At 46.1% G+C, this 26,448-nt stretch overlaps 1 protein-coding gene across 3 annotated transcripts in view; it reads left to right on the forward strand.

Moving 5' to 3' along the window:
• The first annotated feature begins 1,575 nt into the window (after window positions 1-1,575).
• The window catches only part of TBC1D2B (TBC1 domain family member 2B), a 92,588-nt gene continuing 67,715 nt past the window's right edge, over window positions 1,576-26,448 (forward strand). The window contains exons 1-3 of one of the 3 annotated variants that reach the window (XM_067029444.1): window positions 1,803-1,957; window positions 14,175-14,438; window positions 22,299-22,452. In XM_067029444.1, the coding sequence (XP_066885545.1) occupies window positions 22,317-22,452 (136 nt within the window). In that variant the 5' untranslated portion in view covers window positions 1,803-1,957; window positions 14,175-14,438; window positions 22,299-22,316. Of the gene's footprint in view, window positions 1,958-14,174; window positions 14,439-22,298; window positions 22,453-26,448 lie in introns of all 3 variants that reach the window. The other 2 variants (XR_010839740.1, XM_059056805.2) reach the window with 2 other exon arrangements.

Here is a 26,448-nt window from a genome sequence, read left to right on the forward strand (position 1 = left end):
CTCTCCGAACCTGCTGATTTCAAAGGACATCAATGCTTACTGTATAATAATAATAATTGATATACTGAGTGCTTACTATGTAAGCACTTTTACATGATCTTGTAATCTTTACAAGAACAATGGTATGAAGTAGCTACTTATACTGTCCCCATTTTATAGATGAAGAGACTGAGGGTCAGAGAGGTAAAATAACTTGCCCAAAGTCACACCTCTGGTTAGTGGCAGAGCTAGGAGACAAATTCCATCAGTCTGCACTCAAAGAGAACCAAAGGGCACTAGGGTAGAGGTGTTCTTGCTGTGGCCAGCTAGCCAGATTCTTGACGGACCCTGGGGAAAGGGGTGGTCATGTGGCAGCTAACATAGAGCCCGTAGCTGGTTGGCTGGCGGGGTAATCTCATTCTTGCTACCTGTCTCCAAGTAAGCAGTCTAATTTGGTATCCCTGTCCATTTCAGAATGCTCGATTTTCCACCTGCGTTTGTTAGTGGGTCTGTGTAAAAACATGCAAAACAAAGATGAGATATGGTTTTGATTTGGCCCTTTCACAAACGTAGCTATGACCTTCCTTTTTTCTTCAAGTAAAGTGAACTTTTGTATTTGCTTCTCCCCCACATCTTTCCACGGCTCATTCCCTCACATCATCCAGGTCTCTACTGCATGTCACCTCCTCAGAGGGGCCTCCCTGACCCTCTGGAACGTAGCCTGCCACTCCTGCCCTACATCCCCCCATCCTCTTCGCTTTATTGCGAAACAATGGCACTTGCCTCTTGAAGTTTTTGTGAGAATTCAAATGAGTTAATATATAAAGCACTGGTAAGTAATACATGCTATTTAAGTGGTAGCCCTTTTTACAATTTCATCACAGCGTGTATACAACACAGTATATATTTATCTGTCTTCTTTATGTAGTTTATATTATCTCTCTCCCTTACTAGACTATTATCTCCATGAGGGCAGGGAAATGATTGGCTTGTTCACTGCTGTGTCCTCCAGTGTCTGGAACTGTACCTGGCACATAGAAGGCATTCAGGAAATATTTGTTGAAATCGGTGAACGAACTGAGGTCTGGAGAGGTGGGAAGTGCTTTGGCTTTCACTCTCACATTCTATAAACATTTACTGAGCACCCACTCAGCGCCGAGCAATAGGCTCTCTCATTTTTGTAATACTAGCCTGTGAATCTGGCAGGGCAAAGATTTAAAAATAAAGTTTTGTAGTGAGGTATAATTTACATAGAGTGAAATGTACAGTTTTAAGGGGACCCCTGATGAATTTTGATAAATGTGTGTTCCAAGTAACCCACACTTCCATAAAGAAATAGAACAACAATGCGCCCGGCAGCGCGAGGTTTTGAGCCCCAGGTTACACAAAGGAACACAGGGCAAGGGTGACTCTTCCGGACCAGCCTCTGGGGCGCCTGCTAGACCGCCCCGCCGGGTGCGGGCCGGCGCTCCCGGGGGCGGGCGGGGGCGGGACTACAAGTCCCAGGCTGCTTTGCGCGCCCCGCCAGCCGTGCGGAGCGGCGGGGTTGAAGGGAGGGGGCTAAGCGGCGGCGCCGAGGCGCTGGGGGCCGCGGCGCTGGCGGTTGGAACGCGGGCTGGCGATGTTGGGGCCCGGGGCCCGGGCGGAGGAGGGTAGCACTGGCGAGGGCGCGGCCCCGGGGGCCGCGGTGGAGCCTGGGGCAGGGCCGGGGCGGGAGCCAGCGCGGCTGTGCGGCTACCTGCAGAAGCTGTCGGGCAAGGGCCCGCTGCGCGGCTACCGCAGCCGCTGGTTCGTGTTCGACGCGCGCCGCTGCTACCTCTATTATTTCAAGAACCCGCAGGACGCGCAGCCCCTCGGCCACCTGGACATCGCGGACGCCTGCTTCAGCTACACGGGCCCCGACGAGGCGGCCGAGCCCGGCGCGGAGCCGCCCGCTCACTTCCAGGTGCACAGCGCGGGAGCCGTCACGGTGCTCAAGGTGGGACAGCGCGCCCCGCAGCCCCGCACCTGCCTCCCGGGAACCCGCCCACACACGCCCTTCCCCTGCTCCTCCTGCCTAGCCTCTGGGGCTGCCCCCGATGCCCAGTTCAGCCTAGCTCCTCCGACCATCGAACTTTTTGCATACCCTCCTTTCTCCAAAGTCCTTCTGCCTTTCTTTGCGCACTTCTTCCTCAGACTCTGTCCCCGTCCCCATCTCAAGCCCTTTACGTGGGTTTAGGCCACAGTGGCTGGGGGCTACTCAGTCCCTTGACCCCTTATCTCCCTCTGTGCCTTGCCTCGGGCCCTTCTCCGTCCACCTCCCTTCCCCTCCCCACTCCTCTCCTGTGGATGTCCTGTGTAACCCTCCCAGGCATTCATTACTGTAGGCTTCCTGCCCTTGGGTAAGTTATTACCCTCTTCAGTTGCCTCTTCTGTAAAATGGGGATAGCAGTAGTATCTACTTCGTGGGGGTGTTGGAATTACATGAAATATACGCTAACCTCTCCTAAGTGTTACTGCATTCAGGGCTATAGACTGAGAGAGTCAGAGCTGGCAGGGCCCTTAAAGATAATCCACTGCAGTCTCCTCCAGAGTGGGCAGAGACACTCCAGCTAAGGTCACACAGACAGTAAGTAGCAGAGACTGTTTGCTTGCTCCGTATTTTGGCTGGGAGAGGAGGGAAACGTTTGCTTCAACCAGTTCTGCCTTGCCCATTTGAGGCTTCCGTAATCTTTTTTCTACACAGTGAAGCATGGGACTAGAGTCAGAAGTCCTGATCCTGGTGCTGAGAAGCCTTCCCTGTCCTTGGGGGGGTCCCGTCATCTCCTAGGGGCCCTCCTGCTTCCAGCACCTGGGCATCTGGGCCCTGGCCTGGAGTTGGGTCTCTCTCCCAGCCTCCTTCCCTGCCTGGTTCCTGTGAGCCTCCACCCTCACTCCTCTCTTGCGCTTCTCTTCCGTATTACAAGCTGGGCTTTCTCCAGAGCAGCAGGGCTGGGCTGGGATGTATGCAAACTCTCTGCAAAGCTGGCCAAGTGGAGAGCAGAGTGGGCTGAGCCTGACGCCCTTGGCCTTGTGAGCACAGGGCTGTTCCCAGGATCTCCGAAGCCAGCAACAGTTGGAGCTGCTCCCCAGGTCGTTTTTAGAGCTTTGTCAGCTCAGTTCTTGCTGTTTCAGGCAGAGTCTGATTATTGTGTTCTTTTAGGCTCTTCCATCCCTTCTTTAAGTGGGTGCAGACAGCCTTTTTCTCCAAAGGAAGCCAAGTAGAGTTGCAGTTCAACTCGGGCTTACTTAGAAAGCATTTGTATAAACTTGGGAGTGATCTGAGCGAGTACACAGGGACTTTTGCCAAGGAAAGGCTTGTCCTCACTGTATATGTGGACTGTCCCTGTGTACAGCTGAATTTCCTGTGGAATTGTTTGTTAAAACAGAAAATAGAGCATCCTGTTTCAGATTTTCTCAAATGACTTTGGAGCCCTCCATCAGGTTTTTCATTAAATTTTTTTTTTTTTTTTTTTTTTTTGTGGTACGTGGGCCTCTCACTGTTGTGGCCTCTCCCATTGCGGAGCACAGGCTATGGACGCGCAGGCTCAGCGGCCATGGCTCACGGGCCCAGCCGCTCCGCGGCATGTGGGATCTTCCCGGACCGGGGCATGAGCCCGTGTCCCCTGCATTGGGGTGGACTCTCAACCACTGTGCTACCAGGGAAACCCTCATCAAAATTTTTTGAATGATGGAGGTATCTACCTAAGTGAGGCTACAAGGTGCAGTGTCAGGAGTGTGGCTTTAGAGTTGGATTGACTTGAACTTATGGCCTGAATCTGCCACTCACAGGTGTTGAGCAAACTATACCACCTCTCTGTCCCAGTTTCCTCTTCAGTCTAATGGGAATCTTACCTTCCTCATTGGTTAGTTTTGAGAATTCTGGAAAATAGCTGGCACAGAGTAGGCACTACATGGCAACCATATGAAACAACAAGTAGTGTCTTTGGCCAATTATGTAGTACATTCATATAATGGAATATTATGCAGCAGTGAACATAAAGGAATGAGAGCTATAGGTGTCAACATGGATGACTCTCATAAACATGAAATTGAGAAAGAAAAACAAAGTTACAGATTGATTGCATACAGAGGTACCATTTATGTAAAGACTAAGAAGATCATGCAAACACATATGCTGCATGGGGAGTGGGAGAGCTGTGTGGGCGTGATGAGCCCTGGATTCAGGATGGTGGTTCCCACTTGGGAAGAGAGGGGAACGTGAGTGGGAATGGGTGCTCAGGGGGGTTCTAGTGTCTTTGCAGTGTTTTATTTCTAGCACTGGGTGGTGTTTGTTATATTATTCTATCTATCTTTTTGTATGTTCAGAATATTTCTTTAAAAAAAAGGAAATTGATTTTCATGTAGGTTACTGACTATGGAATATTTTGGTATGTAAAGTTGAATTAGTCACAGAGTAAGACAGCATGCCTGAGGCAAAGGGTTTGCTTTATAAAAGCAATGGAAATGGAAACACAGGCAAGCCTTTTCAAAGGGAGGGAGCAGTCAAAATGTAAGGTTTCAGAGTAGGGCTGTGTTTTTTGTTTTTTTTTTAAAATTAATTAATTAATTAATTTATTTTTTGGCTGTGTTGGGTCTTTGTTTCTGTGCGAGGGCTTTCTCCAGTTGTGGCAAGTGGGGGCCACTCTTCATCGCGGTGCGCAGGCCTCTCACTATCTTGGCCTCTCGTTGTGAAGCACAGGCTCTAGACGCAGGCTCAGCAGTGGTGGCTCACGGGCCCAGTTGCTCCGCGGCATGTGGGATCTTCCCAGACTGGGGCTCGAACCCGTGTCCCCTGCATCGGCAGGCAGACTCTCAACCACTGCGCCACCAGGGAAGCCCAGGGCTGTGTTTTAAGAAGGATTTTTTAAATTTAAATTTTTTAATTTCTAAATTTATTTTATTTTATTTTTGGCTGCGTTGTGTCTTCGTTGTTGCGTGGGGGCTTTCTCTAGTCGCGGCGAGCGGGCTTCTCATTGTGGTGGCTTCTTTTGTCGTGGAGCACGGGCTCTAGGTGTGCGGGCTTCAGTAGTTGTGGTGTGTGGGCTCAGTAGTCGTGGCTTGCGGGCTCTGGAGCGCAGGCTCAGTAGTTGTGGCGCATGGGCTTAGTTGCTCCGCGGCATGTGGGATCTTCCCGGACCAGGGCTCAAACCCGTGTCCCCTGCATTGGCAGGTGGATTCTTAACCACTACTCCACCAGGGAATCCCCAAGAAAGATGAATTTTATTGTACAGTAATTCCTTCTGAATTGTGGGAGTAAAAATTTTATGGTGGTAAAAGGGTAAATTAGCAATTTATCTTCCTTTTCACCTTTCAGATCTAATAACTGACTCCCATAAGCTTTAATGCTTCCCTTTAGGGCTGATCAGTGGTAGGGCAGACCCTGATTTCTAAGGGGATTGTAGGTTAGTGAGGATTAAACCCTGCTCAAGCTTCAGCTAGTTGTATATAATTTTATAGATACCATTTTGTTTGACGGGTTAAAAAGAAAAAAAAATCAGCAATTTGCTTATTGTATTATCATATGGTTCTTATTTTAAAGTGACTTTCTGCCTTCTCTGGAGGAGCTGTGGTTTTGTTGAAGTTTTCCAAAATGTTTTACCGCTTGAGTCTTAATGAAAGCTGATATTGGAATTTCTTGGTAGACTTTTCTATTCATAAACTCAGGGATGTGGGCCTTATTTTACAGATGAGGGAATGGAGGCTAGATAGGGGATGTGATTTGTCTGAGATCTTGAAGATAGACTCAGATGCTCTTGGCTAGTAGAGACTCTGGGAACAGTGAGTGTCTAATTCTATTATCAGTTTTGACAAGTCTCCCCCCCTTTTTTTTACTTTGGATTTCAGTGGTTTGGGATTAGATAAGATGTAGTGGTTTTTCCCTTACTGCATTTGATTTCTGTCCTTTTCATGTAGAATGAAAGCACCAGGAACATTTGTACCTACTGATTCTTTACCAGGTTGTATGGTACCTGTTACTAGACATTTGGAAACTGCTACAACAGACAGAAACTGATGCTTCCTGTGAGTGTGTGTGTGAGTGTGAGTGTGTGTGTGTAGAGGTGCTGGAGGCTTCTCACTGAGCTTTCCTGGGATCTGAGGCACAGGAGACCGTTCTGGAGTGAGCTGGCACTTAGGGAAGAGAGAGCATGTGACTGACTGGGGGTAAAGCTTGAATGACCCTGCTCTGCCAGATCTCCACAATCCCTGGAGCAAGGAGCATCACCAGACTGTCAGTGGATGCACTCCGCTCCCTCTCCTCCCTTTCTTGAAGGCATATGGTGCACAAATGGACATATGTGTTGGTTTCTGAGACACACGTAATGGAACAATCATGCATCCCTATTCTTATCCCTCTTTTGTGGGAAGGATGCACATTCTCTGGTGTTGAAACTGCTCTCAGCTTAATGACAAACATTTGCTAGCTTGGGTAATCATAGTGTGTGCACTACAAAATAGATGTGGTGAACCAGCCTTCTTGGCTAAATGGTTCTGCTAAGCTGTTCTTCCCTGGGGCGTCCGCTCAGGGGTCTTGAAATGTTATTTAAATCTTTTATCGAGACATGACTTTCCATGGATTTTTCATGGCTTCCCAATGAGTAAGTTCCTTAAAGGCAGGTATAATCTCACAGGTGTGATGTCGCAGTGACTTTCTGTCTCCCACTGTGTGTCACACAGGCCTCATGGTAGTGTTACCTCCACACTGTTTCCTGCTCAGGAGGCCCCAAGCACTGCTGTTTGCATCCTTGCCCTCCCAGAACAGCACCTGAACAAAGTAGGTGCCCAGGCAGACGTTTGTTGAACGAATGAGTACAAGGTCATTACCCAGTAAGCGCTGGTTTTGGTGTGAGCTCCAACCCTTTAGAAGTGATCAGCCAGAATTCTCAAATGTATTAAATGACATTCTCACCACATGTCATGGAGGTGCCTGCCATTCAAGGAATGCCCAGTAAATATGACAGGCATCAGGGATTCAAAAGAGGGATTACCGTCGGTCCTTAATTTTCAGGTCTCTTGTATTTCATGTCCACAGTCTTGACTCTGAGGACACTTTTGTAGCAGTGGGTGAATGTTTTATGTAAAAGGCCATGTAGTATATATTTTAGGTCTTGCATCAGTGCCATCTCTGTGACTACTCTGCTCTGCTGTTATAGTACATAAACAACTGTAGAATGAGTGTAGCTGTGTTCCCATAATTTTTGTTTATGGATTCTGGAATTTGAATTTCATGTAATTTTCACACGTCACAAAATCCTGTTCTTTTGGTTTTTTTTTTTTCAGCCATCTGAAAACATAGAGACCATTCTTGGCTTGTAGCTGTGTAAAAATAGGCAGTAGGCTGGATATGGCCCTCAGGTTGTAGTTCACTGGCTCTGGTGTTTTAGAAAGGCCTGGACACTTCTCATTCATTCTGTCACTTACCCGTTCTGTGTGCTTAGGCACTGGGGGTATAGACTGAACGAGGTGAGCACAGTTCCTGTCCTTGGGGAGATTTCTGTGTAGCCCAGAGACAGACATTAATAAAAACAAAACCAACACCAACCAGTGCTGTGAAGTTTAAAAGGAAAGAGATGGGATGCATGTATAACAGGGGGTCCTAATTTAGTTTGGAAGGAGGGGGGCTAGGGAAGACTTCCTGAGGAAGTGACATTTGAGCTGAGGCATAAAGGGCACATTGGTGTTGACTGGAGAAATGGAGAGGGGAGTAGAGCGTTCTAGGGAGAGGAAATGGCAGGAGCAGAGCCCCTTAGGTGTGTAGGGGACTCAAGGAATGCCCCATGGCAGCTGGGGTGGAGGGGAGGGCCTTGGGGCCCTAGTTGTAGGAATCAGCAAAGAATTTTCAGCAGGGCTTAACAAATAGTTGGCGTTTTTTTTTTTTTTTTCCTCCCAAACTGATGGTTGGGTTATATCCAGTATTTTCATCTAATTATGTTGGAGGATTGTCTTGTCTTGTGTTTTAAGAGTTGAAATATTAATATGTTACCCACTGGAAAACAGATTTTAAAGTTGATAAATGCAGAGTTGAAGATCTCGTGGTCCATTGCCTCTTAAGCACCATTGTTTCTGAGTCTGAGCAGGGGTTGCTGCCTCGGGGGCTTTGTGGCTACAGCCTGCCGCACCCCTCTCGGGTGGACTGCCTTTCCCAAAGCATTCCTCATGGCCACCTTCCCTGACTTCTCTCATGTCCCACTTGCTTTGTTCATATGCATGTTACCAGTTTCCTTCCCCTTTGGAGGAAACCGTTGCTTGAGAAATGGAGGGAGGGATCACATGCATTCGGGGTTGAGACGTGAACACAGCTCTCGCATCTCACTGAGGCTTCTGAGGGGTGGACGGCTCTCCTTGTTCAGGGGCCTGCATCCATCATCAGCCTTCCCATCTCTCGGCAGAACAAAATATAGATAATAACCCTCCTTCCAAAGAAAGAAAAGAACCCCGTTATTGTAGAAATGACTCTCCGGTTGGTGGAGTGGAAGGGGTTTTGATTAGGAATTTTCAGTTCTTTTAGAGATTTATGTAGTAGGGTCTTAATGACATTTGAGTGGGTGTTTAGCTACATCCTGGCAGGCCCAGTCTTCAGTGGATTTTGTTCACTTTCACAGAGTGAATGCAATATGGAATGGAGAATTAGGAAGTACTGATGCTTCTAACCAGCGTCCTGCTAAATACTCTTCTTGGGAACTCGGTGAAGTGAATGTGCCAGGCGTGTGGATGTGAGAGGCCTTCAGGGGCGGGAGGCCGAGGTGGTCCCCGGAGAGGCTGCAGGTGTCATGATCACGCAGTGAACAGTAGCTCACCAAGCTGCACAGGAAACCCCAAATGGACAGATTCAGGGTGGTGTTGCTCCCTAAAATGGGTCTAGTCCTGTTCTGGTTTTTGAGCGTCTGATGCCGTGTCCTACTAGAGCCCAACTCCCTAAGGGCAGAGTTTTGTCCCTGGTTCACCGCTTCAGCCTTAATGCTGAGCAGCATGTCAGGCACGGATTATATGCTCTGTATATACTGGGTAGCCGAATGAATACTTCATACCCTCATGTCCTCTTGGGGTGGGTGTGTGGTATGCTCTTGTTGCATGGTCAGAAGGAGATTTGCAGGGTCCATTTCTTCCTTTAGCAAATATTTTTGAGCATCTACCATGTTGTAAGCATTATGCTTTTTCTGCATATACAGCAGTGAAAATTTTCCATTCATTTTAGAAACTACAGTGTTAGGAGTTTAAAAATAGATTAGCACCTGATAGCTTTGAAAAAAACTTTGAAGAGAAACCATTTTTGTCTGTAGTATTCAGAGTTGGGAGTAAATATCAAATGTCTGCAAGTTTTTTGATCCTGAGGGAGGTCTGGCATCTTTCCATAGTAAATAAAGAGGGGGGCAGGGAATCTTGAATGTAAAGTACTGATTTGGATATCACCCAGAGCCAGAAATCTGTGGTTTGTACAATAATTTCTATGGGCATTGTGGAATTGGGGAGATCTGTGTGACTGATCACCAAGAAGAGCTCCTTGGAGAAATGGGCTGGGAAGTTGGTTAGGTTTTGGTATAATTGTATAGCTGTTCAAAGGTTTAGTTCCTTTTGGATCAACCAGAAGTGTTCCCAGTCTGATGGGAATCAGCATCTTTTCATGAGTTTGCATGCTTGGCCAATGCTTAACTTCTTCTGACTGATTGTGTGGGAAAACTGGAATCTGGGGGAGGAGGGAACATTCAGGAGCTGAGATCCTTTGGCCTCCTCTCTGGCCCTTTCCAGGGCCAGCTGTCCTGGAAAGAGCAGACTTCCTCTGAGCAGTCTGCCCTCAGGTGAGAACTTGTCTGGGCGTCGGATGGCAGGCCTGGCGGTGGACTGGAGGCAGACAGGCCAGTGTTATCAGAGATGTTGATCTTGGATTATAGGAATTATTTCTAGGCAGCAAGCCCAGTTTTCATTTCCCTTTCCAGCTCTGTGATGTCCAGGGGAGACTGCTTGCAGAGAAGGAGCCTGTGTTTGGAAATACGATGCAGCCAGCCAGCCATTCACCTAACAGTCTTGGTTGGGCAAGGCCGTGATGGACATCTAGCGGGAGTCAGGTGTTGCCTCTGGCCTCTCGGAGCTGTCCTATTCTGGGGTTTCATTAGGGCATTGTCATCAAGTGGCTCTGTGAGGTAGAGGAAGTCATTTGGTGTTTTTGTTCCAAGGGTCATTATCCCTGAGTCAGAACTGATGAGACCCTCAGATGAGCCCGCCCTGCCCCTTGTGTGATAGAGTGAGAAACAGAGTCCCACAGCTAGTTAGCAGCAGCTCTGGCACTGAAACCTCCCCCAGACACCTGAGTGATATTTAGCCATTTTAAACCCAGCAGTTTGATGCTATTTGCCATCTTACTCCCTTAGTAGGAAATTAGGCTTATTCTGTTTTTAGTTGTTGTACACAGTTTCTGAAATTGTACATTTACCTCTTTGGTGCTGCAGCATAGATGTAAGATGTTCAAGTCACATGAAGATTGGAAATTAACAGTATAGATGATAAGCTTCCAGTGGGGGTTGATTGATTATAGACATTAGTGGTGTTTTCCTGGCAGGGACTAGACCTGCACATCCCTGTTCAGGAGCCTTCTCTTTGGAGGTGTGCAGAGGAAAACTGACCCTTGGTGTGATTTCTCTTGCTGCTCTGTAAGCCATGCCCTCTAGCTTCATAAGTGAACCAGTTTTGGGGCTTCCCTCGTGGCGCAGTGGTTAAGAATCCGCCTGCCAATGTAGGGGACAAGGGTTCGAGCCCTGGTCCTGGAAGATCCCGTGTGCTGCAGAGCAGCTGAGCCCATGCGCCACAACTACTGAGCCTGTGCTCTAGAGCCTGCGAGCCACAACTGCTGAAGCCCGTGTGCCTAGAGCCTGTGCTCTGCAACAAGAGAAGCCACCGCATGAGAAGCCCGCATACCACAACGAAGAGTAGCCCCCGCTCACCACAACTAGAGAAAAGCCTGTGTGCAGCAACGAAGACCCAATGCAGCCAAAAATAGATAAATAAAATAAATTTAAAAAAAGAAGTGAACCAGTTTTTTAAGCTTCACAGTTTACATAGCTCTCTCACATATACTATCCCAGAGGTAACATGATGATAAGGCTGTCTTTCATTTCTGTCCTTTAAAGGGAAGCATCTCCTTGAGAATTGTGGTTCTCAGATTGGTGTGGGGAAGGAGGCTCCTGGGATCTTGTTAACATGCAGGTTGTGGGGTTCCCCCCTAGAGATTCTGGTTCGGTTGGTAGGCCAGGGTGGACCTCAGGAATCAGCATCTTTATCCATTGTGCTGATCCTTCTGCTGCAGACTTTTGTGGTCCTCTCTTTGAGAAACACCACTCTCCGCCAGATCGTGAATTACTGCTCTCTTTGACTGTGAAGTAAAGACTGGCCCTATCTGAGCATGGTTTTCTAAGCAGACTAGAAATAACTAAACTACGTGGGTGGAGACCAGTGAAGTGTGAGCCATTTATCCTTAGGTTGACACTCTGTGGTTTATATCTGCTACCTTCTTTGCATTCTGAGTTTCTGTGCTCCAGAGCAATGGTTTGGGGCCTGTGACTCCCTCCTCCCAATGGCCCTTAAGTTTCTGTCTCCTGAGCTAATCCCTCAGTCACTGGCACAGCACCACATGCCAGTGTTCCTCCAGGGCCATTCAGAGGGAAGCTCCTGGAGGGCGATAGTGTTCGCTTGCCATCCTTCGGGTGATTCTAGGAGAGTGAGTTTTAATGATTACCACCACCAAACAGCTGATAAGGACTTTTAGAGCCCCCAGATTTTCACCCAGAGAGGGGTGAATAACCGATTGATATAGGAGAACCATCTGGCACTTTCTGGAGGTACCAGCTCTATCTTAAAAGACAGAAATCAACATGCTTCCCAAACACTCCTGTAAATTCACTGAAAGGTTAGGCAGATTTCTGGTCCAGGCTCCCATGTTCTTCCTAATCTCTGATGGGCGGTGCCTGGGAATCTGCCCCTCCCAAACCCCAGTTCATAAAACTTCACATTAAGTCAGTCATTCCTGTGTCCTACTTTTAAGTTAAAAACCATCAAGCCAGAACATTGCATTGTTGCATGGTGTGTGGAAACCATCGCAGACAGAGGTGGCGTGGGGCTCTCCACCAGTCTGCTGGCTGTTGCTGCAGGAGTTTTTATTTATCCTGAGCTCATGAAACCCTGGCGCTCTTATATTGTGCAATGGTAGAGCTGATAGGCAGCCATAGGAATGTAGCCCTGTGGTCACTCGGAGGCCACGTGCTCCCCTTCCCTCTGAAACAGAAAGCATTTTGACCGGCTTCCACACTTCCTGCAGGGAAGAGCAGGCCCAGAGAGTGGCCTTGTCTTTGCCCTTGCCTTGGTGAAATCTGTCATCTAGGCCAGGGCCCTCACAAGCCCAGTTATCTTTATTGTCCTCTTTTCTAGAACACGCATTTGCTTGTCTTTGTTCTGTTTGTAGTCTTCTAGTCCCTTGCCCTTAGTTTGTAATCTCCCTTAAATTGTTAGAGATGGGTTTAAGGAGTGGCTGATCTCTCAAGGTGTTTGCTTTTTAAAAGAAGATGCTTGAGTATGAGAGATGGCAAAACTCCTCAGACTGCTACCTCCCAGAATGGGTGAGAAGTGGGACACCTTCCCGAGGAGAGGCTGCCCTCCAGTGCCAACTGTCCAGGGAAAGTGATGGCGGGGGAGGTCTAGGTTCTTGCTCAGCCTTTGAAAAGGATTTAGATTAGAATTCATGTAATTATTTTGCAAAATAAGTTATATGAAAATGCTGACTTCAGGATAGCCATTTAAAAAGACAGATAAGAACTTATCGTGTTGGTTAGAGGAATGGAGGTCTGTACAATTGCACTCCGTTTTCCGAGGAGCCAGGAGATCCAGTATTATTTCCATTTTCAGCATCTGTCACTGGGCTGAAACAGAAGATTTCAAAACTTTCCCAAGGAAAAATTACTTTTTTTTCATTAGTACTGGGCCAGATCCCTTGAGATTGTTTCCAGGCCTGTGGTTTTGAAATGTTCAGAAGAATATTTGGAACCTTAAGTTATTTATCAGATATGGGGTTGTAGTCTGTTTTTCATCTGAGTTTTGTTTTATATTATCAGGCTGTTTACAATGTTCTTGTGCTTTTTATTGCTTATGGAAGAATTACCTTGGAAATCCAGATATGCTTCTTTCTTTCTTTGTTTGGCCACGCCTCGGGGCTTGTGGTGTCTTAGTTCCCTAACCAGGAATTGAACCCAGGCTACAGCAGTGAAAGCACCAAGTCTTAACCACTGAACTGCAAGGGAATCCCCCAGATATCCTTCTTTAGATTTAAGAAACGAAAATTCCTTCATTATGAACAGGCATTGCATCCTTTTAAGGTATGACTGAGTCAAACTATGCATGCAGTTTAAATTGCTTTCTATGATGTGTGCGAACTTAGCCCCTCTGTATTCTCTTCTTGTGGCTCTCTTGTGACCGTTGGTTATTCTGTTCTTCTGGCTTATAAACATGGTAGGCACTGACGCTTTGGGGAGGAGCCCAGAGTTCACACCCTGAGTGGGTGACTGAAATGCTCTGTCATCACCATATAGCACGATTGGTTCTGTAAGGGACGTCGGATGGCCTCATAGATGGAGTGTTTGAACTGGGTCTTGAGGGGTGAGTAGGCGTTTGCAAATGGGTTTAATTAGTGCAGTAGGAGGAGGGGTCGTTGAAGCTGAACTGGCTTCTGTGCGCCTGTTGTGTGGGCAAAAGACTATAGTCCTGTGGAGTATGGGGCAGTGTAGGCCAGGTGACCATGCCAAATTGCCCAGCACTTAGAAGCCACCAGAGAGTTTTAAGCATGGGATAAATATGGCTTAGGTGGCTATGTGTAAGAAGGGGGTTTGGGGAGGGGCGACTGAGGACAGCAAGACCACTTAGGATGCTCTTGCAGAGGCCTGAGGTTGATGAACCAGGACAGTGTCAGGGAGCGGGAATCTGAGAGACTGACAAAGGGATTCTTTGGACTTGCAGACCTGGTGATCCTGTTATGCTGGAGAACGGTTCCTCTCTTCTCTACATTTGTTTATGTGTGGTCTAATTGTTGCTCACTGCAGTCTATTTTTAAAGAAATGTCTTTAGAGAAGAATTGTGGTTCAGAGTATCTGGTGGGAGCACCTTATAGCCGATTGATGGTCATACTCTCTCCAACCCAGTGAAGCTGTGCTGAGCCCCCTTCGATGTCCTGAGGACCTTCTGTACTGTCAAAAAGACCAGCCTCTGATGTGGGAGTTGTCCTTGCCCATGAAGCCAACACACTTTAAATTGAACTTGGCTGTTGGTTGGGGCCATCAACATTTCAGTATCTGAGAAAGACCGTAGAGGAACTTCTGATTCCTGCTGACATGCTGAGAGGATGGATTTTGTCTTGGACGTGCACTTCTCCGTCTTCCCATTGATAGCAAGGAACACAGACCCAGGTTTGAATTTTGATGTGCCAACTGGCTGTGAGATCTTGGGTGATCGTGATAATATGGATGGTTGATGCCTAATGTGTGTGCCAGGCACTGTTTTGAGCTTAACACGCATTAACTCATTTAATCCTCATAACAACATCACATGAAGTAGGTTCCTGTTATTCACATTTTGCCAATGAGAAGTCCGAGACACATTAAGTAACTTGCCTAATACAGCTAGCAAATGGCAGAGCTGGGATTTGAACTCAGTTAGGCTCCTGAGGCCAAGTAGGTAATACTTTGGGAAAGTAGATGTTACTATCTTGTGAGACTGTTATGAGCTTTAAATGATAGCGTGTATAAAGTGTTTAGCACAATGTCTGGCACATAGTAATTGTTTACTTAATGGTATCTAATATTATTACTAAAATGCACGTATATATTATGAAATAGTCTATATAACTTAATTCCATTTTTGTAAAGAAAATTGCTACATGTATTTATGGATAGAAAAGTATCTGAAAGGATGTACTCCAAAGTGCTGATTGAAGTTATTACTGGGGATGTGATTATGTTCATTTTATTTTCTTCTTTGTTTTTCTTCATTTTTTCAGATTTTCCACAGCAAACATGAGTTATTATTATTATTGAAATAAAAGTCTAAAATATGGGGCTTCCCTGGTGGCACAGTGGTTGAGAGTCCACCTGCTGATGCAGGGGACACGGGTTCGTGCCCCTGTCCGGGAAGATCCCACATGCCGTGGAGCGACTGAGCCTGTGGGCCATGGCCACTGAGCCTGCGCGTCCAGAGCCTGTGCTTTGCAACGGGAGAGGCCACAACAATGAGAGGCCCGTGTACTGCCAAAAAAAAAAAAAAAGTCTAAAATATGTTGTTGGGTTTTGTTTTTGTTTTTTTGTTTATATTTTTAAAGCTGAATAGGAGCTCCCAGGCAAACAGGAGCTCCCTAAGTGCTGGCAGAGTGAGGTGCCTCTGCAAAACTATGGAACTCCACACTATGTTTAGTGACTTAGAATTTGTTTGGTCTTTTTCTCAGTTTTTCTTTTAATTTTGTTTATGGTGGTTTTGGACACACATCCAGATATTTTTCTCTGCTGTCTTTCTTTTTGGGTTTAGACAGGCTTTTACATTCCAAGAGAATAGAAATGTTACAGCAGAGACTTTTTTCCGTGTTGCTGGGGTAAATAATCAATGCAGTGAAAATCAATGCCTCCCTGCCCCACCTCAGCCTGGAGTCAGCTCCCTAGAGTTGCCTGTGTGAGAAGCAGCTCTGTGGCTTACAGTCTGAAGATCTGCCCTTCGAGCCTTCAATCTGGAGCTCAGTCCTGAAAGAGCGTTGATTTTCCTTGTCCACAGCGTCAGGACGCACAGGGCATTTGTTGTCACAGGGCATTCGTCGTGGCCGTTGATTGCACTTCAGTGTGAACTGTTCAGGAGATCTCTGCACAGACCTTCCATGTGAAGTGCTGCTATGCCGATGATTGGATGTAAAGTCAGATCATCCCTTGTGTACCTTTAAAATTTGGCAGAAATCTGCGCAACTGTTGTTACAAGATGCAGAAAGAGACAGAAACTTAATTTTAATTTACATAGCCATCTTCTACTAATTTAAATGGTTTTTATTTTACATTCAAATCTTGAATCAATTTTGAATTTATTTTCTTTTATATTGTGACCTAGGTTTCACACCTAGGTCGTAATTCATAATACTTTTATTTCTTTTCAAATTTTTAGCCAGTTGTCCTAATGTCATTGTTAAATAATTAATAATTTTCCCACTGCTTTGCTTTGAAATGCCACATAAGTATTTTATGTCTATTTAGCCCTGTATTTTGATCCTCTGGTAGTAGAGTGCTGGTTTAATTATTGTGGCTTTATAATATGCTTACTTATTTGGTAGGGCAAAGCCTCATGCCTCATTTACTTTTTCAGAATTCTCAAAGGTTAAACTTCAGATGAATTTTATAATTTCTTTGCCATGCTTTGAAGAACTTTTTAGAATTTTGGCTGGATTTTTTTTGTTTCTATAATGCATACAGATTTCTTAAATGTGTACCTAATGCATTTTGTGTTTTGTTTGTAATTGTGAACATGTTTCTTACTGTCTGTTGCTGGTATAAAGGAAACGTTTGCTAACTGGGAGGGTCTGAGAGCAGAAAATTGACCAGGTCTTACCCAGTTCTGTACCCCTAGTGTTGACTGCCGCGTTGGCCTAAGTCAGGCTCTTAATAAATATTTACCAAGTGAATGAACAAACATTTCTATGTATATGGTGTTCCTCCTTTTTCTTCTTTTGGATTACTTTAGATAGATTCCCAGGAATGGAGTTTTTGGTTAAAGGAAATGAGCATTATTATAGCTTCTATCATGTACTGAGTCTTTTTAGATGGAGATTCTTTACCAAAGGGCTGGAGACCCAGGGAATAAGAGTGCTTGGGTTAGTTGGTGGTATAGTGAGAATGTAGTTAGGAGATGAGGCCTGACTCCCTGTGTGTGCTGCAAGATTGTGGCTCCAGCCCCCATCCCCAGTAATGCACTTGCCTGCAAGAGTGGGCCCTTAATAAATGTGTGTTGAGATGAATTAACTTTACTGTGGGACTTTTCTGAGCACCAAGGAAAGAGCTGGTGTTGGAGAGAGGGAAGTCCCTGGGGCCCAAGAGAAGGGACAGGTGTCTGGGGCCCATCTCCCCAAGAGTGGACTTGTTTTAGGCTGCTAGAGGTCTGGGTGCAAAGGCTTGTGGGAACAGCTGGAGTATCCTTGGTTCTTCTCAGCCAGCTTTCAGGGACTGAATTCCACCTCAGGCTGGATGAGGCATGGCCTGGTTTCCATTCTCTGAACTGGCACCTCATGTCATGGTGCCTAAATACAGCAGATGTCTGTCATATCAGGACTGTGCCCACCCAGTCCTTGTCTGCCCCCAGCTCCCCAGGACATTCATGCAGCTGTGTAGGGGACAACCAGAATGGCTTTCCACGATGTTTGGCATGGTCTCTCATGTTGGGATTTGGTGTCATATTTAAACTATAATTTTAGCAATTTTGAGGCAGTAGCAGTAGCTGAACATAGGAAAGAATGAGTCAGATATATGAATGCTTAACTGCATTCCAGTCACTGTGCTACACATCTTGGGCCATATTGAGTCCAGCAGGTTTTGCCTTTGTCTTGAAAGAACTTAGACTAGTGAAGAACACACACTGCCATGGGAAGCTGTCCTGGGCTACATGGTGCTGTGAGTTCCCCATTCCGAGGATGGAAAGAGCATGCAGGTCAGGGAAACCTTATTTGGGTTTTGAAGAATGAGTAGGAGTTGGAGAGAATGGTGTCATGGGAGACTCAGGATGTGGTCCTGGTGAGACTTCAGACAGTAGGTGCTGACACTGACCTGTTGGATGCCTGCCTGGCATTGGCTCTTACTGTCTGCTGAGCTGTGAAGCTTTGCCTCGTCTTTGCTCCTTCCAGCATGATTGGAATGTCTGTCTGGCTTTCCAGAATGTGGGACTAAAGCACTTAAAATGGTGATTTGGGGTATGGTGGGGCAGATATTGATTCTCTCCGGGTTATGCTGGTGGTGGTGATAAGCTTCAGCACTGACTGGCTCATTTGTCACCAGCTGGGCTGCAGCTCAGTGGAGCGAGCCGTGGTGATAGACTCCTTGAGGTGCTGTCTGTGAAGCCAGATCACTCGAGGGTCCTTGCCTTCCTTGGGGAGGGGTCAGTGAAGACACTGAAACTGTGAGCCATCAGCCAGACCAGCCAGACCCATTTTTTGGGGTCCCCAAATAATGTTGGCATCTCCATGGACATTAACAGAGCAGGGAGTGGTTGGAGATATGGAGGTACCTAGTTAAAGAAGAAAGTTATTTGAGTCATAAAGTCCTTTGGGAGGTGAATAATGTTGGCTGCCCCACACTCTTAAGAACCCCATGCCCTTGGTCATCCCAAGGCTGTTTCCCACCCGCTGGGTTTCCCACCTAGCCAGCTCTCCCACCAACCTTGGCTCTCAAAATGGAATTTGTTTGCCATCATGATCTAGACCAGCACTGTTCAATAAAGACAGTGTGAATCAGTTATATACATTAAAAAAATAAATTTATTTATTTATTTTTGGCTGCGTTGGGTCTTCGTTGCTGCGCGTGGACTTTCTCTAGTTGCGGTGAGCGGGGGTACTCTTCATTGCGGTGCGCGGGCTTCTCGTTGTGGTGGCTTCTTTTGTTGCAGAGCACGGGCTCTAGGGTGCACGGGCTTCAGTAGTTGTGGCACGCAGGCTCAGTAGTTGTGGCACGTGGGCTTTAGAGTGCAGGCTCAGTAGTTGTGGCACGTGGGCTCAGTGGTTGTGGCTCGCGGGCTTAGTTGCTCCATGGCATGTGGGATCTTCCCGGACCAGGGCTCAAACCTGTGTCCCCTGCACTGGCAGGTGGATTCTTAACCACTGCACCACCAGGGAAGTCCCGCCAGTTATATACTTTTAAGTTTTCAGATACCCACATTAAACAGGTGAAATTAATTTTAATAAATATATTTTATTTAACCCAACGTGTCTATAATATTTCATCATGTGGTAGTAGCCGTATTTCACGTGCTCACGAGCCATGTGTGGCTAGCGGCTACTGTTTGGATGGGGCAGATCTAGACTAACTTTACCTGACTAACCAGGACTGGGGCAATGAAGAGACTAGTTTGTGATTCTACATCTAATTGGACTGAACAAAACCAAATCTCAGTTCAGTCTCTGTTTAAAAGATATCAAATGGGAAACACAGAGGCTTTGTGGATCGCTGCTGATTGTGCTGTTCTACTTTTAATCCTGCCCTGTCTCATGGGTCTCAGCTCCCTGAGGGAAGGGCCTCCTTGATCAGAGCACATGCCCTGGAGCCATGTGCCCCCAACAGCCTTTCACAGCTGCTTGGGGATTGAATTTGAGATGTTTTTAGTGGTTGCTAGATTTTTTTTTTTAAAGGAAATGAACCCCAGTTAATCATTGTCTCGAGGTAGTTTTGCCTGCCTTATTGACCAGATTTCTGTAACATGAATAATATGTCAGACATTGAGAGCATGTGATCTAAAAGTTTTTTTGCCAGAGGAATTTAGTGAGAGATGATTAAGAAGTTACTAACTGTTCCTCAGTCAGAATTTAATACTCAGAGATTTAAAGGGAAAAGGCTTTCTTGTAACAAGCAGCTTTCTCATGGTGTTTGCATTTCAGGAAACAGCTAGAGAGGTTAGTGATGGATCTGACACAGTATGGTCTTCTCCCTGGGATGGGGACGGGGGCCAGGCAGGGGAGTTGGTGGGAGGACTAGAACACACGCACACATGTGCACACACATGCACCCACTGTCAAAACACACACTTTCCCCTAAGCTGGGGGTTGGGAGACTAGGGACTCAGTATGGACTCTGTGAAAGGAGGGAGGAGGAGAGATTAGGTGGGCTTTGGGTTCTGATTTGGCCATCTCCCAGCCCCTTACTCTTCTAGCCACTCTCTCCCCTCTTCTGGGAATGCTGGGGTCTCTTGTCCTGCCTCGGAGCCAGGCTGAGCCCCTAGTGTCCACCCTGCAACCAAACTGCCACTCAGATGCCAGCTGTGCTTTAGGGCTCCTGGGCCTGAGCAAATCTCTTCTACCTGATCCCTGCTTCTCCCCACCTAACCCCACCCACACCCACACTTTCCAAGAGCAGTGACTGTCTAATCTCATCATTGCCCTGCCAAACCTCCAGGAAGGCACTCGAGTCCCTTTGGGCATGGTCCTGCTTATCCCAGCTCCACCCCCCTGACAGCCTCCCCTTGCCTGTGAGCTCTTGCCTCTGGGCCTTTGCACATACTCTGGTCTCTGCCTGGAGCTTCTGTTTTGTCTTGTCCTTCTGGCCACCACCTGCTTCCCGTTTAAGACCAAGCTCCTGCATCATTTTATGATTAGTTGTTCATTCATTTCTTCACTTATTAATCAACCAATATGTATCTGGCACTGAGCTGGATGTTAGAAAAATGGAGACATCTCAGAGTTTACGTCTATTGGAGAAGAGAGACATTAAGCCAATATACTGTGAACCTTTTGAATCCACAGGTAGCAGTTTTCCTAAACTTTCAGTACCTGACCCTTGCCCCATCTCCTCTGCACCCTCCAGTCATACCAGCCCCACTTCACCCACTCTAACCTCTGTCATAGCTCTTAACACACTCTTGAAACTACTGATTTATTTTTCCTATCTCTCTCACAAGCCCTGATTCCAGGTTCCTGATAGATAAATATTAATAGTAAATGTTGGTTGAATGTATGGATGTAATGATGGCTTGGCTGATAATAGTTGGAGGGATTTTCTGTAAGATACCCAGAGATCATGTAGTGAATGGTTTTCCTTACCAGGGCTGTGCCTGCAAGTGTCACTAAAAAGACTCCAGATTGTAGCAAGAGCACTTTGCTTGTGGACAGTAGAGGTTTGGTCTCTGGCTTGTCATTTGCTGTCAGGCCTACAGAGCAGTTTTCCAAATTGCCTCTGACCCTGGGGTAGAATTTATAGGTGCTGAAACCACCGTGTCTGCTGTCTATACACCTTACTGGATGCCCCTGGTTCCCATAATCATGCCAAGGCATCCTTCTCCTTGGGACTCCTTTTTGGGGGCAGCCTGGAGACCTGTGACCCACACCTGCCATCTAGTTTGTTTGTTTATAGTTAGGTTCATTGTTTTGGGTTCCCTCTGTATCTTGGTTGATTTTTTTTTTTTTAATGTTTATAGTGAAATTCACTCTTTGTGGTATATAGTTCTTTGAGTTTGGACAGATGCATAGAATCATGTTATCTACCCCACAGTCATGGTGCAGAATAGGTTGATTACCCAAAAATCCGCTTGTGCTGCCCCTTTGTAGTCAGCCACTCCCTTCACCCGAGCCCTGGAAACCACAGATTTGTCTTCTGTCCCTATAATTTTGCCTTTTTAAGAATGTCACATAAATGGAATTGTACAGTATGTAGTCTTTTGGGACTGTTTTTTTTCACATATGCATGTAATATTCATCCACGTTGTGTGAATCAATCGTTTGCTCCTTTTTATTGCTGAATAGTATTTCATGGTACGGATGTGCTGCAGTTTATCTGTTCACCAGATGAAGGGCATTTGGCTTGTTTTCACTTTTTGGCGATTATGAATAAAGCCTCTGAACATTTGCAGGCAGGTTTTTGTGTGAATGTATATTTTTGTTCCTCTTCATTGAATACCTAGCAGTGGGGTTGCTGGGTCACTTGGTAAGTGTATGTTTATAAGGAACTGCCAAACTGTTTTCCAAAGAGCTGCACCATTTTACATTCCCACCAGCAATGAATGCAAGTTCCAGTTGCTCTTTATCCTTTCCAGCCTTTGGTATTATCAATTTAAAAAAATTTTAGCCATTGTAATAGATGTCCTCTCTAGTTTTTAATCTGCAGTTTTCTTTGCTCACTCTCCCAGTTGCCGACAGGATCTAAATACCATTATTTGATTTGATTTGTCAGGGATGTTATCCATACCCATGTGAGATTTGACTTCTTAAGAGAATTTATAGGTGCTCAGAGTGAAAGGGCACTGGGGATATCAAGCCTTCCTAAAACCTTTTGAGGAAAATGTTATATTGTATTATTCTGTAATTTTAGAATTTAAAAAGATTTCTTATTATTAGGGTTAAATTCTTTATGTAAAAATTGCTATTTTCTTGACCAATTGAAGTGAACAAAAGTTACTAATCTTGAAATTGAAATTTCTTTGACCTGTTCTTCTTACCTCTCCCTTTCATGTGGCAAGGTGTCCAGTCTGTCCTCACAAACCATAATTATTTTTTTAAGCTCTCTGTGTTATTGATGGTCATAACACTTTTTCCCCTTCCTTCTTTTTAGGCCCCTAATCGTCAACTCATGACTTACTGGTTACAAGAGCTTCAGCAGAAGAGATGGGAATATTGTAACAGTCTCGACATGGTGAAGTGGGACAGCAGGACCTCTCCGACTCCAGGGGATTTTTCTAAGGGTCTTGTGGCCAGAGATAACACAGGTAGGTCAGAAAGGAAGGGCACCTGTGTCAGTGCTTTGTGTATCGCCGTTTGACATAGCAAGTCAGCTTAACAGAGGAATTGAGAATGAAAATAATGGTGATGATCCCTTATAAATGGGCTGCATCCTTTAGTTATTGAGGGCTTCTGTTTCCATGTACAGAATTGTATTCAAGCCCAATGACAACCTCAGGAGTAAGGCAAGGCTGGTGCTAAGCATCCTAAAGAGGTGGTACGGCTGAGGGCAGTGGGCAGTGAGTTGTGGTGCTGAAGTCCAGTCTGACTCCAGGGCCAGCCTGCTCTCTACCCTGTCTGAAGGTGAAACGCCCACACCCGCAGCCCTGTGCACAGATATGTGTGCACACTGGGATGATGTTCTCAAAGCACTCACTGTGATTCAGTGATGCTTCTTGGGAAGATTTTAGCTATCAGACACTAATTCCATTTTATCCTGGATCTGTGGTATTTCCATAGCTCATGCTAATCCCTGGCTGATTGCAGTGTGGAGATGATGTGGTTTTATATTTGAATATCAAAAATTAAAACCCTGTGATCTTCTCATGACTGTCTGGTGGTGCTGAGCCTTGTTAACTGAAAGAACAGGACTATGGTTATACACAGACCATCCCCCGACCCGGCGCCTGCAGGGACTGCTGAGGCGGGGCTGTATTTGTGGTCCCTCTCTTGACACAGGGAGAAGAGCAGGCCCAGAAAAACCTGACCCCTGGGCCTTGAAGTAAGGCATGAAAAGGCCAGGCCATCACGCCAGCATTTCTTTCTTTTTTTTTTTTTTTTAACATCTTTATTTGAGTATAACTGTTTTACAATAGTGTGTTAGTTTCTCTTTTACAACAAAGTGAATCAGTTATACATATACATATGTTCCCATAACTCTTCCCTCTTTTGTCACCCTCCCTCCCACCCTCCCTATCCCACCCCTCTAGGTGGTCACTAAGTACAGAGGTGAACTCCCTGTGCTATGCTGTAGCTTCCCACTAGTTATCTAATTTACATTTGGTAGTGTGTATATGTCCCTGCCACTCTCTCACATCATCACAGCTTACCCTTCCCCCTCCCCATATCCTCAAGTCCATGCTCTAGTAGGTCTGTGATTTATTCCCATCCTACCACTAATCTCTTCATGACATTTTTTTTTTTTTTTTTTTAGATTCCATATATATGTGTTAGCATACGGTATTTGTTTTTGTCCTTCTGACACCAGCATTTCTTAAGGATTGAAGGAGTGCATATTAGAATTTAGCCAGCATGGGTTAGTTCTCATGCCTGTAAAGAGGCGTGGTCCAAGCTTTGTAACACCTGCGGGACCTTTGCTCAGGAGAACACAGGCTACAGTCAAGCTCCCTGTAAATGAACGGTGGCATTGGCACGTGTACAACCAACTTGTTTTGGAAACAAATGCCTTCTTGGACTTCTTAAATTATTTTTTTCCCTCCAAATCGCTGTTTTCCTGCCAGCCTTGTTTTTACTGATCAGCAGGTTAACCCTCTGGTCAGTGAGAAATTCCTATGTGTACTTCATTCCTCTTCCTGTGCCGTGCTATGAGAGTTCTCAGGTCATTTTCATGGATGTCTTAACATGAATGATAGCAGGAGCTGAGAGGATGCCAAAACCCCCTCTATGTTTAGTTTGTACTTCTGCTCATTGATGACTGCGGTATTTAAAAAAACACTATTATAGTGCTTTTGATCAAAAGAAGCTCTATAACTCTGTATCAGTCACTTCGCACAATTGGAAACCCTGCAGGGAAACCAGCAGTATTCATGGTGGTAGCTAGTGCCTTTGGCACTTACTCACCTTTGCCTCTGTTCCTTCTTTCTGAGGACACCAAGCACTTCTCTCTAAGGGAGACTCAGGCATTAGACCGAGAGGAGGACCAAAGGAATGAAGCCCTGTGGTCTCTTTATAGCACGCATCTTGCTTCTTTTAAGCCAAAGCGCTGAGGCTAGGGAGCTGGCAAAAATGCCTGCAGCCCGCATTTGGTTCTCTGCATTTGGTTTTGGGACTCTAGCATGGGAATTTGGAGTTGGTACCCTCTGGTGTTTACTCATTCATTCAGCAAGTAGATGCCCGTGATGGGCTTGGATCTCCCCCCTCACAGAGTTTCTAGTCAAGCAGAGTGAAGAAAAAGTGAGATCACATGAGAGGGAAGGTACAGGGTACCAAGGGCCATGAATGGGTTGAGCACAGCTTTGGCATAGCTGGGTACACTCTCTGAGATCTGAGGATGACCAGGAGTCAGGGCAGGTAAGAGGAGCGCAGTGCCCTCCAGGAGCTGGAAGGAGGGTGTGGCCAGAGGGGGAAGGCAGTGAGCTGAGCCTGGAGGCACACCCAGGGCCAGGGTGGGAAGGGCCTGTACCTCTGGGCTTGGGGTTTTGGACTCTCCTAAGAGCAGTGGAATGCCCTTGAAGATTTTAGGTGCGGAACCGACTGTAATTTTGCACTTCTGCCGATTTTTATATAGCTTCTAAGAACAAATAATGAAACTTTGGACGACCAGGCAAATTGCAAGACTATAATTATTCAGGAAGTCAGAAAGTCTGAAGGGGGAAGACAAGAAGAAAAGGCTAGATTTTAGTCACCCTCCTTTTTTTATCATCATTTTAGATAAAAATTGGTTAAAAGATAAAATGAGTTAAGGTATGTGGTGGTGCTCTGTCATGTTTCTGAAGCCTTGCTTGTAGTTATCTGCTCAGCTTATCCTGAATCATGCTACCTCTAGCTAGGATTGAAGACACATTTTTTTTTTTTTTTTTGTGGTACTCGGGCCTCTCACTGTTGTGGCCTCTCCCGTTGCGGAGCAGGCTCCGGACGCGCAGGCTCAGCGGCCATGGCTCACGGGCCCAGCCGCTCCACGGCATGTGGGATCTTCCCGGACCAGGGCACGAACCCGTGTCCCCTGCATCAGCAGGTGGATTCTCAACCACTGCGCCACCAGGGAAGCCCAAGACAAATGTTTTTATTACTCTTATTTACATTAAAAAATAAAAGTTTTCCTACTGTCGTCTCCTTGTTACCCAGTTTTTGGTAACATTTTCATTTGTTGTCTAATGGGTGTCACCCATCAGTACCCTCCTAGCACCGAAATTCAACATGGGGAAAGATAAAGGGAATTAACGTTTGACAGGCAGTTGTATCTTGGAAGGCAGCTCTGTCTGGTGGAAGGATCCCTGTGGGCCTGGGTTTGAGTCTTGGCTCTGATATTTACTCTTTGTCAGACTCTGAGTGAGTCATTTTCTCTCTAGTAAAGGGTAGCAAACTGCAGCCTATGGAAATGAAGTTTTATCAGAATAAAGCACCACTCATTTATTTGCATATTGTCTGTGGCTGCTTTTGCACACCAGTGGTAGAGTTGAATAGTTGTCACAGAGACTATTTGGCTCACCAGTCTAAAATATCTACTACTATCTGGGCCGTTAAGAAGAAGTTTGCTGACCCTTGCTGTGATGTCTTGAGCGTACCTCTCTTTTTGAGCCTCAGTTTCTTTATCCGTAAAATGGAGATTGTTCATTCAGTCTTTCACTCCAGGCATTCTTGTATTCTAGGCATTGTGCCAATGCCTGGGATGAAAAGACAAATAAGTCATGGGTCATGGTCTCAAGGAGTGTGTGGTCTAGTGAGGGACCCAGACAGGTAAAGAGGCCTGCACAATGCAGTCTGGTAAGCACAGGGCCAGAGGTGAGCACAGGAAGCTTACCTACATGTGGGTGTTGGAAGGTAGGGTGTTGGTGGTGCCTGAGAAGGCTTCCTGGACTAGGAGAGGGCTGAACTGAGTCCTGAAGAGCTGGCCTTGTGAAGCAGGCAAAGGAAAGGCCTGGAGACCCTAGAGACCAGGGCCAGACTTGAAGGTAGAGAGTGTGGACAGGAGTGACAAAGAGAAAGTTGGATGGATGATCAGGGACCAGACCTGGAAGGGCTTATGCATTTGAGATGATTAACCATGGCCTAGTGGGAGAGAATGGATTCCTTGGCAAGACAAG

This window comes from Kogia breviceps, chromosome 3, assembly GCF_026419965.1.
Source record: "Kogia breviceps isolate mKogBre1 chromosome 3, mKogBre1 haplotype 1, whole genome shotgun sequence".
Lineage (NCBI taxonomy): Eukaryota > Metazoa > Chordata > Mammalia > Artiodactyla > Physeteridae > Kogia > Kogia breviceps.